Here is a 14,793-nt window from a genome sequence, read left to right on the forward strand (position 1 = left end):
GTATAGAGACGTATTAAAAACAGCCAAAAAAGACCTAGGAGACGTAAATAAGGTAAGGAAATCGAAAACAGGTGACATAATTTTGGAATTTAACAAAAAAAGGGAATAGAAAGCAAAATCAAAGAAATAAAAAGAGTACTTGCCAAATCAGACACATGGGTGCCAGTGTAACACTGGAAATAAAAGAAATAGACCCATCGGTAACTAAAGAAGAAATGAGGGAGGACATAAAAAGAACACTAAGTAAAACTGAAGGTAACGATAGCGGTATCAATACAAAATTATTAAAGCAAACATGGAGAGGAAATTAAGTCGTTATAGTCGAAATGGGACAAGAGTGTATGAAGGAGTTAGAAAAGACAAATAGACTAAGGATTGGACTAACATCATGCCCTTATAGAGTTCTACCTAGAATATAATGGTGCTACAAATGCCATAGACTGGGGCATATAGGGAGAAATTGCAAGGAAATTGAGGAAAACAAGGAAATTTGTAGAGGATGTGGATCACACAACCACACGATGATCGGTTGCATTACGGCCAAACCGAAATATATAATCTGTAGCGAAGTAGGGAAAACAAATCCTCAGACAAGACACGTTACGGGGGCCAATAACTGCCCGATTTATAGGAAAGCTCTGGCAGAAAAGAATGAAAATGGTATGGAACTAAGAATACTGCAAATTAATTTAAACAGATGCCAAATAGCGCAAGAGATTATGCAACAAACAAAAATAATACAAAGAATAGATGCGGTAATAATATCGGAACCATACAAGATGGAGGGATACTGGCTGCAAGATGAAATAGGTGATGCGGCAATCTGGATAACTGGCCTCAACGAGAAATGTTTCACGTACAGCACAGTATATTCAGCACCCGGAATTGTCCAAGTAATGATAGAAGACACAAAAATAATGAGCTTATTTCTCACCAAACAGAAAGGACAGGGAATTTGAAGAGTATATAGACAAAATAGAAGAACATATAGAAAAAGGAGGAAGAACAGATAAAATAATAATTGCGGGAGACCTGAACGCAAAATCGATGGTCTGGGGTAGCAGAAGGAGTGATAAGAGAGGAGAAATGATAATAGAAATGGCCATAAGAAGAAATCTATTAGTAACAAACCCGAAAGGAGATTATACGTACTTTAAAAACAGTTATAAATCAAAAATAGATATAATGCTAATGGGGGGCCGGACCTATAGAGAGCTACGCGAGGCAGAGGTATTAGAAATATTCTCAGGATCGGATCATCAATACGTGCTACATACCTTCCAAAATTTAAACCATAGACAGAATGGAGTAGGATTTATAAGCCTCCACGGAAAGAAAGCAGACTGGAAAAACGCGTCCAAGTGGTATAAAGAGGAAATTAAGAAAATCAATCTAAGAATAGCAAATGAGGAAATATGGATAGAAAAATACGAAGAAATGGTAAACAAGGTAGCACACAAGGTATTTCCGCAAAAAAAAACAATATAAAGGTAACAAGACAACTAAATACTGGTGGAACAAGCAAATTGTGGATAAAATAAAACAATCTAAAAAAATTAAGAGAAAATTGGTCAGAAGCAGAAAAAGAAAGGAACAAGAAGAAACTAAAAAACTGCGAAAACTAGTTAAAATCAAGAAAAGAGAACTGAAGAAATTAATTAAAAATAGTAAAACAAAGTGTTTGGAGTCATATATACAGATACTGGATAGAGACCCATGGGGGAAACCTTATAATGTAGTAATGAGTAAAATAAGAAGTAATAATAATAACAAAGGAGAAATTAAAAACGACGATATAAAACAAATAATAAATACGTTATTTATAACATGGAATCCGAAGCGACACCCAAGAGTGGAAATAATCGATGCAGAGGAAATAGAGGGCGAAACTGAAGAGTTTAATAAAGAGGAAATTTAGAGAAACAGCAAAAGGTATAGATTTTAACAAGGCCCCAGCCGCGGACGGGATTCCGCAGGTATTTACTAAATGGTTAGTGGAAAACAAGATCGAAGATCTACGAAAAATATTTAATGCAACATTAAAAGTAAAAAAGATTCCGCGTAATTGGAAAATTGCGAGACGGGTATTATTAAAAAAACCCGGAAAAGAAGGAATCAAAGCTAATGACTACGGACCATTGTGTATAATAGGCGGAATGGGAAAAATCTGGCAAGCAATGATCAAAAATAGAATAGAAAAACAACTAGGACCAAACGGGATACACCGTAATCAATACGGATTTAAAAAATATAACTCGACAATTGATGCAGTCAGGACAATCCAAGAAATAACGAAACAAGCGAGAAAAATGGGACAATGGTGTGCACTAATGACGGTCGACATAAAAAATGCATTTAACACCATTAAATGGAGAAACATACTAATAGCATTGAGAAAACATAAAATAAGCAAATACCTACGAGATGTCATCCCGAATTATCTGAGTAACAGAAGCATCAAGTATTACGGGAAAAAAGAAACTATAATAGCAGACATATATGGTGGAATTCCACAAGGATCAATACTAGGATCTTTAATGTGGAACCTAGCATATAATGATATTTTCCAAAAAATTAAAACCAATAATAATATAACAATAATAGGATATGCAGACGACACAGCCATAATAGTAAAAAATCATAACATAAATATAATAAAACAACAAATAAAATCAGGATGGGAACAAACAGAAAAATGGCTAAAAAAAATCGACTAGAAATAGCAGAGCAAAAAACGGGAATAATAATTCTATCTAAAAAAAAGGGCCCTAGAGAAATAGAATTTAAATTAAAAGATAATTTAAAAATTAAAAGTAGTTACAGCAAACAAAACAATAATATCTATGGTATGGTTAATGCCTAACTTAAAGGGACCCGATCAACTCCCAAGAAAATTATACTATAAAATATGGGAGTCAATAGTGCTATACGCCCACCAACGTGGGCGAAAGCCTGCGAAATTAAAGGTACAACATATAAATTAAAAAGATACCAAAGAATAGTGTTACTTCGTACAATCTATGCGTATAGAACAATCTCTATAGAAGCCGCAAATGTTATTTCAAGACAGCCACCAATAGAACTGACAATATAAGGAAGGGAAAGAATATACGAAATTAGTAGGAAGCTGCAAGATAAATTAAAAGCAAAAGAAATAATGGAGAGAGAAATAAAGAAGGAAATAGAGAGTAAGAAGAAAATGATAAAGGAAGAAATAACTCGGAAATGGCAGAAGAAATGGGAAGAAACAAAAAAGGCAGTATGGACAAGGACTTTAATCCCAACAATAAAAAGCTGGCTCGAAAAAGAGAATATAGCAATAGTCAATCATTATATAACATAAGTACTAACTGGACACGGATGTTTAAACGCATACAGGAAAAGAATTAAGAAAAAAAGTCATCAAAAATGCAGACACTGTGACGGAGAAGTGGACGACCCCAAACATACGATATTCGACTGCGTAGCATGGAATGGGAAAAAAATGGAACTGAAAGGGCTGATAACACCCAATACAGCAATGACAAAGAACAACTTAATGAAATTAATAACGAAAAATAAAGAAACATGGGAAACGTTTGGCAAATTCGTAAAAAAAATAATGGAAGAAAAGATGAAGAAGGAAAGAGAAGAGGAGGGACGAAGTTGAGAAGGACAGGAGAAGAAGAACAAAATAGAGAGGGAAGAGAATGAGAATTAAGAAATAAGAAGTGGACATAAAAGCAACGAAAACCTCAGCACATACGCATAAGTTAATGGATTCCACGCAAGGACGTAGAAGACGATACCTGAAAGAAAAGAAGATATTAGAATATAAAATAATAATAAGAATAATAGAAGAAAAATAATTAAATAACACATACCAGACATAAAGCGGGACCTATCGACCATAATGAAATGTAACGTAACATTCCTAAACTAAAATATGAAATTGATAAATAAATTAAACGAGTATATGATAACAGATTAAAATAAATAATAATAAACGGGAAACAATGATAATACATACCTATATAACCTTTGAAAGAACGAGACACCATATCCATATGTAGAAATAAAACATTTCTTGGCAAGGTAGTCGTAAACTCATAATATAAAGCAACCACGATAAATAATATTCAACCTAACTAAATAGAAAATTGAAAATAAATATAATTTTAAAAATATACAAAACACATATAAAATTAAAAGGCAATAATATAAAAATAATACTCGCACAAAATAAGAACGAATATAGAGTTGAAAGATGTAAAATTAATTAAAAGCCCAGACACCTGAAATAAAAATAATGTTAGCTTTAAAATTCTTCCTGGTAAGGTAGTCGTAAACCCATAATATAAAGTGATCGTGATAAATAATGCTTAACCTATACTAGATAGGAAACAGAAAATAAATATAATCTTAAATAGACACAAAACAAATAAAAAGTAAAAAGCAATAATATAAATGTAATACTTAAGAGGAAAAATAGAGATCTAGAAAAATACAAAATTAACTCAAAGAAAAGAAAAGCAAGAGAATGTAAATCCCACACTTCCTTTCGACGGAATAGCGTTTCTAGATGTTTATGCATCGAAGCAATAGATTTCTAATTCTTCATAATTTGCTTATAAAAGTGTTATTAAATCGTTATATATCGCTTCATATTGCTTTATAAAACGCGATATCGCATCTCATTTCTATATTTCATGATAAGGTGTAATTCAAAGCAACGCGTTATGTATATCTCGTCAATACTTCAAGAGAATGTAAATCCCATTCCTTGCGACGGAATGGCGCTTCTAGATGTCTACGTGTCGAAGCAATTGAGATCTAATTCATCATAGAACGCGATATCGCTACTCACTTCTTAGTTTCATGATAAGATGTAATATCAATGTAATGCGTTATGTATATCTCGTCTACTCTTCAGAAGAATGTAAATGCCCCACTTCCTTGCTACGGATTAGAGTTTCTAGATGTCTACGCTTCGAATCAATAGAGTTCCAATGCTTCATAAAACGCGATATCGTCATCTCATTTCTATGTCTCATGATAAGATCTAATATTCAATACAACACGTTATGTGCATTTGCACATATGGCATCAAGTTCTCCTCGACCGGAATCGTTCTTGCAATGCTCGGACAGATACTATAAGCTGCTTGTTTTCGCCTAACAGGAACGGAAAGAAATCGAAGGATATATAAACCAAACTGAGGTTAACATAGAAAAGGAAGAGAAACCAAACAGAATAATAATCGCGGGTGGCCTGAACGAAAAATCGGTAATCTGGGGTAGTAAGAAGAACAACCATAGAGAGGAAAAAATCATGAAAATGGCTCTAAGGAACGATCTAATCGCGATGAATCCGAAAGAAGGCTATACACACTTTAAGGAGCGAAATAGATAAAAAATAGACATAATGTTGATAAGAGGTTGCATATACGCTAAGTTGCGTAAAACAGAAGTGTTTGAGGTATTTTTAGCGTCGGATGCAAATAAATGATTGACTTATATAATATATATAGACAGATGGATAGATATTTATGTTTATTTAGAGGGGATGTTCTATTTTTAAGTAACTAAAGTATGTGATAAGTGTAATTATGTAGAATAATTTCAAATATTTATTTAAAACACAATGAGATGATATGAAATTAGATAGTATTTTAGATGTAATGGAGCATTTTAAGGACATACTGTATTTAGAATTAACTAAAATGTAAAATATGTATTATTATTTATACTAATTTGAAACGCTTACTTGAAACATCACGAAAGGATGTGGTCCATCGAGTGGGGGATTAACGGATCATTGCGAGGAGCATGCGGTCCAGCGAGTGGGGTCTCGTATTTCGAAGTGGGACTAGCGACGCGTCTTTCTATGTGGTATAATGAAAGGCTAAATGGTATAATGAAATAGTATAGCATGAACTTACAATTACGTGTCTGTTGTTGGTGTCTTGCATTCATAACGTGTGTAACTTGGATTTACGAATGCTTATAAGTAACAATACATGAGTCCGGATATAGTACATATGTAAGAGGCTTAAAGGTAGAATACAGGTTCTGGTAAAGTCGGCTTCCTGAATTGGAAGAATCTCCATTGAGGTGATGGGTTGCGGCTGCGCCTTTCAGCAGGACGGAATCCCCCGTGCGAAGTAAACGAGGGTGTTGGTCTTTGGTGCAAGCGAGGCAGATATACTCGTTAGTACAAGTGAGCCAGTAGCGCTCGTCAGTAAGAGTGGAACAGCGATACCTGATGTGAACGAGCCATGTATACTGGTCGGTTCGAGTAGCACAGTGGTACTTGGTGCGTGTGAGCGCATGCAGGTGTGCACGCGTGAACGCTGCCGGTTGCCGGTTCTACAGGCGAGCACGGTAGGTTGCCTGAGTCCAAGGGTTGATGTTGAGGGTGCGAGAAGGCTCATGTGCGAAATGGGTGGCAGGCGCTACGCCCGACGTCACACTTAGAAGCGCTATCCCGTTGCATGAATTTGAAGAACTCAGATTGTTTTCAAGAGCAGCAGCAGATAAGTATAATGCAATGCATAGAACATTAAGAATAACTTACCTTGAACCGTTAAAAAGACTTGGGCTGTCGCATTGCATGAAGCATTAGGATTCTCAAGCATTGGCACGCATACGCCATCACATTACATGCAACTGTTGGATTCATAGGATTCATAGGTATCAATGCAACAAAGTTCTAATGCTGCATGTATCGCGATGACACTTTTCATTCCAAAGTTTCAAAGCAGGTAAGTAGTAATGCCCTACGCAATGCATTATGCTCGTCTGCTACTCCTCTTCAGAAGAATCACATTATGAATATTTCATGCAAAGCGATCGTCTTTCATAGTTTCTGCGTGCCAAAGCATTATAGTTCTTATGCATCATAGACCGCGATAGCGCATTTCATTTCAACGTTTCAAAGTAGGTAAGTTGTAATGGATTATGCAACGCATTCTGATTATCTGCTTCTACGCATCAAATCAATGTGATTTCTAAACTTCCTTGCAACGGGATAGCGTTTCCAGATGTCTACGTGTAGATGCAACAGAGTCCTAATACTTCATTCAATGCGATGCAGCATCTCATTTCAATGATTCACGATAAAAAGTAATATTCTATGCAACGCGTTACGTTTATATGCTTCTACGCTTCAAGAGAATGTGAATCCTAAATTTCCTTCTAAGGGGGTAGCATTTCTAGATGTCTATGTGTCGATGAAATAGAGATCTAATGCTTCATTCAAAGCGAAGTCGCATCTCACTTCAACGTTTCGAAGTAAGTAAGCTGTACTCTTCTATGCATAGAATTATACTTATCTGCTTCTACTCTCCAAAAGAACATGAACTGCGCAGTTGCGTGCAGCACAATGGCGCTTCATAATGTCTGGGTGTTAGAACAATAGTATTCTAATGCTCCATGCAATGCGATGGCACATCTAATTTCTACGTTTAGCACATTGACACCGTCGTGCATCACAGGTGGGCCATAGGTGTCTGCTCCGTGAAACGGTGTGCATCACCGGTGGGTCACGCGCGCCTATTTCGTGGGCCGGCGTGCTTCACGATGCGTCGCACTCGTATTTCACAAAGTAGATAGTACAAAATTGGTTTATTTTTCAATTATCAACATTATAAACAGGCATTCAATATTTAAAACATAACAGTTCAATTTTATAATATTGAACCTAACATAATTATTTATTTTTCTTATGTAGTTTTTCAAAACATGTTGGTTAGAGTTCCGATTGGCCCTTACATCGGTTACAATAGGTTTTTACTTTTATCGCCTTATTCGCGGCATACTGCCTACCATTTATTCTAGTCATATGTTTATAACATTCTTTACATCACTGTCACGATTTTATCGCGCGTCCTTAGAATGACCGCAGAAAATGTGTAAGTTTTTTGAGCACTGCTTCAGTTTCAGATGACGTTTGTTCACCGTGATGATCCAGTATACTGAGGAGATAATCAATAATTTTTTCGCGGAAGTTTAATATTTTCATAACTTTGGTACTCCATTTTCTATATATATATATATATCAGCCAGTGACGAGAGACGTTCCGCACTCTAATTCGATAACTATTTTTCTATACCACTTTACTGTTCTGCATAATCAACTACGATAAAAAAACATCTGGTCGGATGGTCAAACCTCTTCTTTGGTCATTGTTATAAAGGAACACTATATCCGGCTTTAACTTATTATATCAACCCTGGACAATAACACATTTGTGATTTTCAGAAGTGGCTAACATGCATACCGGCTTCCTATCCGTACACTTTAAAAATTTAAAGCCGCTCCGATTTTGAAAATACATAAAACCACCCCGTTGCAGTTTTCGTTTGGCCTACAGCGGAAGATATTTTTTGATTAATTTTTACAGTACCACAAATAAATGTTCCTTTTTGCAGAAGTTCCTCGTCCAAAGGGACACAAGTAGAATAACTATTTGCGTATAATACGAGGCTTTCAAATAATAGTTCAGCCTCCAACGTCACAACTAACATGCGCGTGTGCTATCACTATTCCTGTTGCATTTTTTCCGGCGTAAATAAGAATGTTATGGGTGTAGCCTTCCGGAAAGCACAGCTTACAAAGTTTTATACCATATTTATGCCGCTATCCTGGGATATACTTGCTAAAACTGAGGCGTCCTCGCCATGGAACCATGGTTTCATCGATTACAATATTTTTACCGGGCTTAACAGTATTTTTAAAAGTGTGAGCAATTGCGTTAAGAATAATTTTGAGTTCATACAAATGGTCCTCAGTCTTAGCCGTGGAAATAGTAGTGAAATGTAAATATCTAAGTATCGATATAAACCGATCGCGCTTCATCGCGTTTTTTATTCGATCGCTTGTATACATATCCTTTTGAGACCAATACAATCTAATTTCAGATTGGGGCGTTACAACTAATATAAGCAAGGCACCAATAAATAAGTCGGGTTTGTTTTCTGTCACAGGCTTCCGGGCCAGTTGGTGTCTAGAAGAAACGAAAATTTTAAAGTGTAGAAGCAGATAAGCATAATGTTATACATAGAAAATTACAACTTACTTACTCTGAAACGTTGAAATGAGATGCTGCACGTCATCGTGTTGCATGGAGCATTAGAAGTCTGTTGGTTTGATACGAAGGCACAATGGTGCACCATCCAGTTATAAGAAACTCTAGACTTCACATTCTGTGGAAGTGTAGAAGCAGACAAGAATAATGCAATGCATAAAAGATTACAGCTTACATACTTTGGTTCGCTGATATGAGATGCGCAACCGCATTGCATGGAACATTAAAACTCCAATTCTTTTACAGGCACACACTGTGAAGCGCCATCCCGTTGGATGGAACTGTAGGATTCACATTCTTCAGAAACGTAGCTTCAGACAAGCCTAATGCTCTGCACAGAAGATTGCAACTCAACTATAGTTTACTTACTTTGAAACGTTGTAATGAGATGAGCTATCGCATTGCATGAAGCACTAGAACTCTAGTGTTTTGACACGCAGGCCCTGCGAAGCGCCATCCAGTTGCATGGAACTGCAGAATTCAGATTCTCTTGAGGTGTAGAAACAAATAAGCTTAGTGCTATTCATAGAACATTACAGGCTATTTACTTTGGAATTTTAAACTGAGATTCGCTGTAGCGTTGCGTAGAGCATTAGAAATCTTCTGCTTTAACACGTAGTCAGTGTTACGTGCAATAGCGTTGCATAAAATTGTAGAAATCGCATTCTTTAGAATTGTAGAAGCAGGTGAGCATTATTCGATGCATAGAACATTTCAGCTTACTTTGAAACGTTAAAATGAGTGGCTCCACCGCAATGCATGGAACATGCAAACTATATTGCTTTTACAGGTAGACCATATGAGGCCTCTCCCCGTTATAAGCAACTGCAGAATTCACATTGTTTTGAAGTGTAGAATTAGATATGCATTATGTATTAAATATTACAGCTTACTTACTTTGAAGCGATGAAATGAGTTGCGCCGTCGCATTGTGTTTGAGTTCGCGTTAAGATGAGGCTTATTTTCGATTGATATGCCATCGTAGGGCTTAAATCTTCTTCACAAACTTTTTTCTTACCGTTGCAACGTACGACCTAATACGTGTTACAGTAATAGGGAAGTAAGTAGATATAGTTGGAGTTGACACAGTTTCTCAACGAACAACAATTATATTTAGCTCAAAATGAATTGACAGGGATAGTGTGTTTTTCATGTTTTCTAATGTGTCTGAATGTGAATTTCTACTAACCTCTTGTTCGATGGAGCCAGAATGTTTTATTGTGAAGGGCAGCGAATAAAACGAATATAGTGGAATCCGTCCATACAACGGTGCGATTGCACTCTAGCTGTAAAACCTGGCGAGTCTTGATCATTAACGATGTAAGCAGTAGTGATCCGCACAGTTCGAGTCGTGGAATGGACTGGCTCTTTAAGATTGCTACTTTCGATTTCGCTATGAGGAGTTCTACCTGTATATGCCCTTGCTTATCGACGGATCGTAGGCAGATACAAGGTCCATAGGCTCTCTCGCTGACGTCACAAAATCCATGAATGTCTCTGTTTTTTGTCTTGTTGATAATAGTCTTTCGCTGGAACTGAAAGTTGTTCAGGAGTGGCAGTTGAGCACAGTACCTCATCCCCTCGGTATGAATGGCCATCGGTAGTGATTCGTCCCAATCTATCATCAGGGTCCAAATCTTCTGGAGCACGTTCTTGGCCACGATTATAACTGGACCAAGAAACCATAATAGGTCGTATATTTTCGCAATTTCAGAACTGATCGAGCGTTTGGAGACGCCCGGTAGGGGTGATTTCGTTTCTACTGTATGTCTGATGGAATTATACGCGGAATTCCAAACCATGCCGAGAGTTTTGATGACTCATGACTCATCAAGATGGAGTCTCTATTGATATCTTAATCGGGAAGAGCCTGCAATAGGGATCTATAATTTGCCGCCCATTGTCGGATTTCTGATCTGGTGGTTTGTAGCAGCTCGAATAGTTCTTCTCGCACTGTAATAGTTTCTTTTGCGGTTGATGCTCCAGTGAGTGCGTCATCGACGTAAAAATCGCGCCTTAAGATGCAAGATACGTTGGTAAATCTGTGTTCTTCAGCATTGGCTAATTGTGTCAGGCAATGGATGGCCAAGAAAGGTACAGCTGAAAGCACGAAGGTGACAGTATTTAATTGATATGTCCGAATTTTTCCGGTAGCATTGCGCCATAGAATGCGTTGATATTTGCGATCAGCTAGACGCACTATAAATTGTCTGAACATTTTTTCGATGTCGCCCGTAATAACATATTTATGCGTATGGAATCCTATCAATATGTGAATCAGGTCTTCTTGGATCTTCGGCCTGGTCCGAAGTGTATCGTTGAGGGATACTCCCGTTGTTGGGCCAGCGGAGTCATCAAATGCCACTCTTAACTTGGTCGTTTGACTGCTGATTTCCGTGACCCCATAATGGGGGAAAATAGTATCCCTCGTTCACGTCTTGGCTGGTATAGATCTCTGACATGTGTCCAAGGTCAAGGTATTCTTGTATGACTGCGTGGTACTCCCTTCTTAAAATTGTATCGCGCTCCAGTTTCACTTCCAGTGCTGTGAAACATTTTAATTCTCTATATATGGATTTACCGACTCGTGATACTTGGTCGTTGAGTGGGATTGCTACAATGTACCTGCCGTCCGCATATTGCGTGATATGTAGTCCGTAATGTGCCTCGCAGGCTCTCTCCGGTTCGGAGAGACGTTGGATTCTAGGTACTTCCTCAATCTCCCAAAACTGTGTAATGTCGGGTGGTAACGTGGTGGTTGTATGATATAAGTTGCTGCGTTTGGGTTGAGAGGTTGGGACACTCCCTCCGATTACCCATCCGAGCCTCGACTTTTGGAGATATAAATTTGTAACAACGCTAGGACGGCTCCAGCGCCGAGGAGCAGGTCGACTAGCGCTGGACAATAAAAAGTTGGATCGGCTAGTTGTAGATTTCTCGGAATCTTCATAACGGAGTGATCAATAAGTTGATCGGGAATGGATGATGAGATATTTGCGATTGTAAGAAAGGTCAGATCTCATGCATAATCACTGGCCCTTGATTTAATAATAGTTAATGTTTTGCTATTGTGATATTGTGTTTAAAATACCGATGGATACGGAACAGCGTTTTCTTGGTATGTCGAGATACTTCGCGTGGGCTTCCGACATGAAATTTGTAATTGCGCACGTGTTGATCAACGTTCGACAGTTGACTGATCGTTGATCGTGGTCCAAAATGTGAATTTGTGTGGTTACGAATAATTCAATCATGACTGAATCGACGACAAACGCGATCTGATGACCCTCTTCCTTCGGCGCCTCAACGTCCTGATGTTATTCGGACATTGAACATTCTTCGTTCGTTATCGGTTCTCGTTCTTCGGGTGGAGTGATGACTGGCGGTTTAGAAGTAATCTACTTCCGGAATCTTTGCGCTTGGTGCGGCATCGTGTGGTATTGGTTGTTACATATGCGACAGGAACTGCTGTGGTACAGGCTATATTTGTGTCCCTTGAGCAAGCAGTTTACGCATAGTAAAGCTTTTTCGGCGGCAGCCTTGCGCTCCTGGATTGAGAGTCCGTGAAACCCTTCACATGCCTAAATGCTGTGTCCTCCGTGGCATACTGGATACTTTTGGGTTCTTATGATTGTCCAGTTTGTCCCCCTTTCTGTGTAATCGTCATTAGAATGTCCTTGTGACAAGAGCACCTGGTTTCGCGTAGTACGTTTATTCGTGGAGTGTAAATGGTCCGATGATCTTCCGTCGACCAGACTTGCGGTTGAGATTGCTCTTGCGTTCATCTATGGTACACAGTTGGCCCGTTTCTCCAGAAACTCTAGAAGATCCGTGTAAGATGGCACCTTGTTGTCCTTTACCGTGAGTTCCCATTGGAACATCGTATTTGCCTTTATCTTTATTCGAATGATGGAAAGCAGAAGTGTTCCATTGTCAGATACTTCCTCCTGAATTTTTCAGTGCGTGAAGAAGTTGGTTGACGGTGTCGACGATATTGCCTAGTGTTTCTGTAGTGTCCCTTGGCGCTTTTGGGATATACCAGATTGCATCACAATGTTTAGAGTCTTATACAATCGAATTTACCTTTCAATAACACAATCCCGTCGGTGTAATTTGCGTCCGTTGTGCTAAAGGATTCGAAGCAGACAGCGGCCATTCCGGTTAATGTCGCCCGCAGGTATTGCAATATTTGAACTGAAGTTAGGTTTCGTTGCGATCGATGATCGATGAGAATACAACATAGAATGATGCCCAATTTTCGTATGTTCCACCGAATGTTGGGAGTTGCATTTCTGGTAATTTAATGACATATGTTATGGTTGAGGAAGTGGTCGATGATTGGAACGTGTTTCCCTCGATTGGAGATTCGGCACGAGTTATGATAGAGAAGTAGCCGTTTTGAATTTTGAATTTTGTAGCGACGTGAATTTTCTGTTCTGTCTTATTCTTCGAGGTCAAATTAGTTGCCATCGAATCGCTTCCATGTTTCAGTTAACGCGTAAAGATAGGTTTGTAGTAAACGTATGTCCGGTTGCTCTGATGTTTCTCATGTTTTAAGATGTCGCGTGAAGACAATGATTTGACCGAATGTGGTACCGCGTTTACGCCGCAGGGAACTGAGAATAATTTCATGAGGAATGGACTGAGCTTGTTCGAGCGATCGGGTTGTCAACGTAGAATATGGATAAGAGAGGATTAGGCGAATAAACGAGTCTACCTTTTCATTGCGGATATATCATGTATGTTAAGATCTGCCATGATGTCTGGATCCCCTGGTATATCCGACTTGTTGCTTCTGAGAAACGCAATTCATCCTGGAGCGTTGGCTTGATCACTGGCTTGATTTTTCTGTCGCTCAGTGTTGATTTATTGACACTGTAGTTCGGGCACACACATCACTGATTTTAACTGTTGGTTTTTATAACTCGCGGTCGGCGAGGCTCATTTTCGGTTGATAAGCCATAGAAGGACGTATATATTTTCGTCACAGTTTCAACGTGCGCTCTAATTCGTATTACAGTAATAGGGAGATAGATAGATACAATTAGAATTAACACGATTCCTTAACAAACAATTATATTTAACTTAAAATGAATTAACAAAGTTTTGCTGTTTTTCATGTTCTCTGATGTGTCTGAATCAGAATTCCTACTAAGCTTATCAGGCATGAAGTCAAACTCTTTTAATGTAAATTTGTATGGAGGAGTGGTCAAGGGTGTGGCAAATCGATGAGACGTTATTGATGGAAAATCTGTAAATTTGCTTCTTTCTCGGGAACTAGGAGGAAACAAGACGGCGCGAAGAGTGGGATCAGCGGTTGTAGGTCGGTTGCGATAATTGTGAGGAGCGGGAAACAAAACAATAAAACGGCCAGCTACATGGTATACACAATTTGAAGATTCACTACGAAGACATGATTTTGAAATCTATGATGAGGCGACATCTTATTGCTTTGGGAGAGTTTATTGCTGCTATGTGTTTAATAGGGATTTTGCAGAATTTGTGAAATGAGGATGCATGGAGCATGAGAACTGCATTACATTGGCTCGGAAGCATTATGAAGCGCCATTTCATTGCATGGAATTAAAGAATTTCCATTCTTCGGAAATGTAGCAAATAAGCATAACGATGTGCACAGATGATTACAGCTTATTAATTTGGGACGTTGAAAGGAGATGCGACATCGTATTGCATGGAGCAGTAAATTTCTATTGCTTTGAAAGGCA

General features: G+C 38.2%; 3 protein-coding genes across 3 annotated transcripts; 1 reads left to right on the forward strand and 2 right to left on the reverse strand.

Moving 5' to 3' along the window:
- Nucleotides 1-521: 521 nt before the first annotated feature.
- Nucleotides 522-2,863, forward strand: LOC143431806 (uncharacterized). Its single transcript, XM_076908743.1, has 5 exons — nucleotides 522-893; nucleotides 946-1,461; nucleotides 1,523-1,883; nucleotides 1,927-2,630; nucleotides 2,765-2,863. The coding sequence occupies exons 1-5, from the start codon at nucleotides 522-524 to the stop codon at nucleotides 2,861-2,863; spliced, it is 2,052 nt and encodes a 683-aa protein (XP_076764858.1).
- Nucleotides 2,864-10,055: 7,192 nt separating this feature from the next.
- On the reverse strand, nucleotides 10,056-10,869 carry LOC143431807 (uncharacterized). Its single transcript, XM_076908745.1, has 2 exons — nucleotides 10,257-10,869; nucleotides 10,056-10,159 (listed from the first exon to the last, which is right to left on the reverse strand). The coding sequence occupies exons 1-2, from the start codon at nucleotides 10,867-10,869 to the stop codon at nucleotides 10,056-10,058; spliced, it is 717 nt and encodes a 238-aa protein (XP_076764860.1).
- A 53-nt stretch (nucleotides 10,870-10,922) lies between these two features.
- On the reverse strand, nucleotides 10,923-12,017 carry LOC143431808 (uncharacterized). Its single transcript, XM_076908746.1, has 3 exons — nucleotides 11,884-12,017; nucleotides 11,433-11,842; nucleotides 10,923-11,329 (listed from the first exon to the last, which is right to left on the reverse strand). Exons 1-3 carry the CDS (start codon nucleotides 12,015-12,017, stop codon nucleotides 10,923-10,925), a joined length of 951 nt encoding a protein of 316 aa, XP_076764861.1.
- Between the last annotated feature and the right edge of the window lie 2,776 nt (nucleotides 12,018-14,793).

The sequence above is a fragment of the Xylocopa sonorina genome, unplaced genomic scaffold (assembly GCF_050948175.1).
Source record: "Xylocopa sonorina isolate GNS202 unplaced genomic scaffold, iyXylSono1_principal scaffold0014, whole genome shotgun sequence".
Taxonomy (NCBI): Eukaryota; Metazoa; Arthropoda; class Insecta; order Hymenoptera; family Apidae; genus Xylocopa; species Xylocopa sonorina.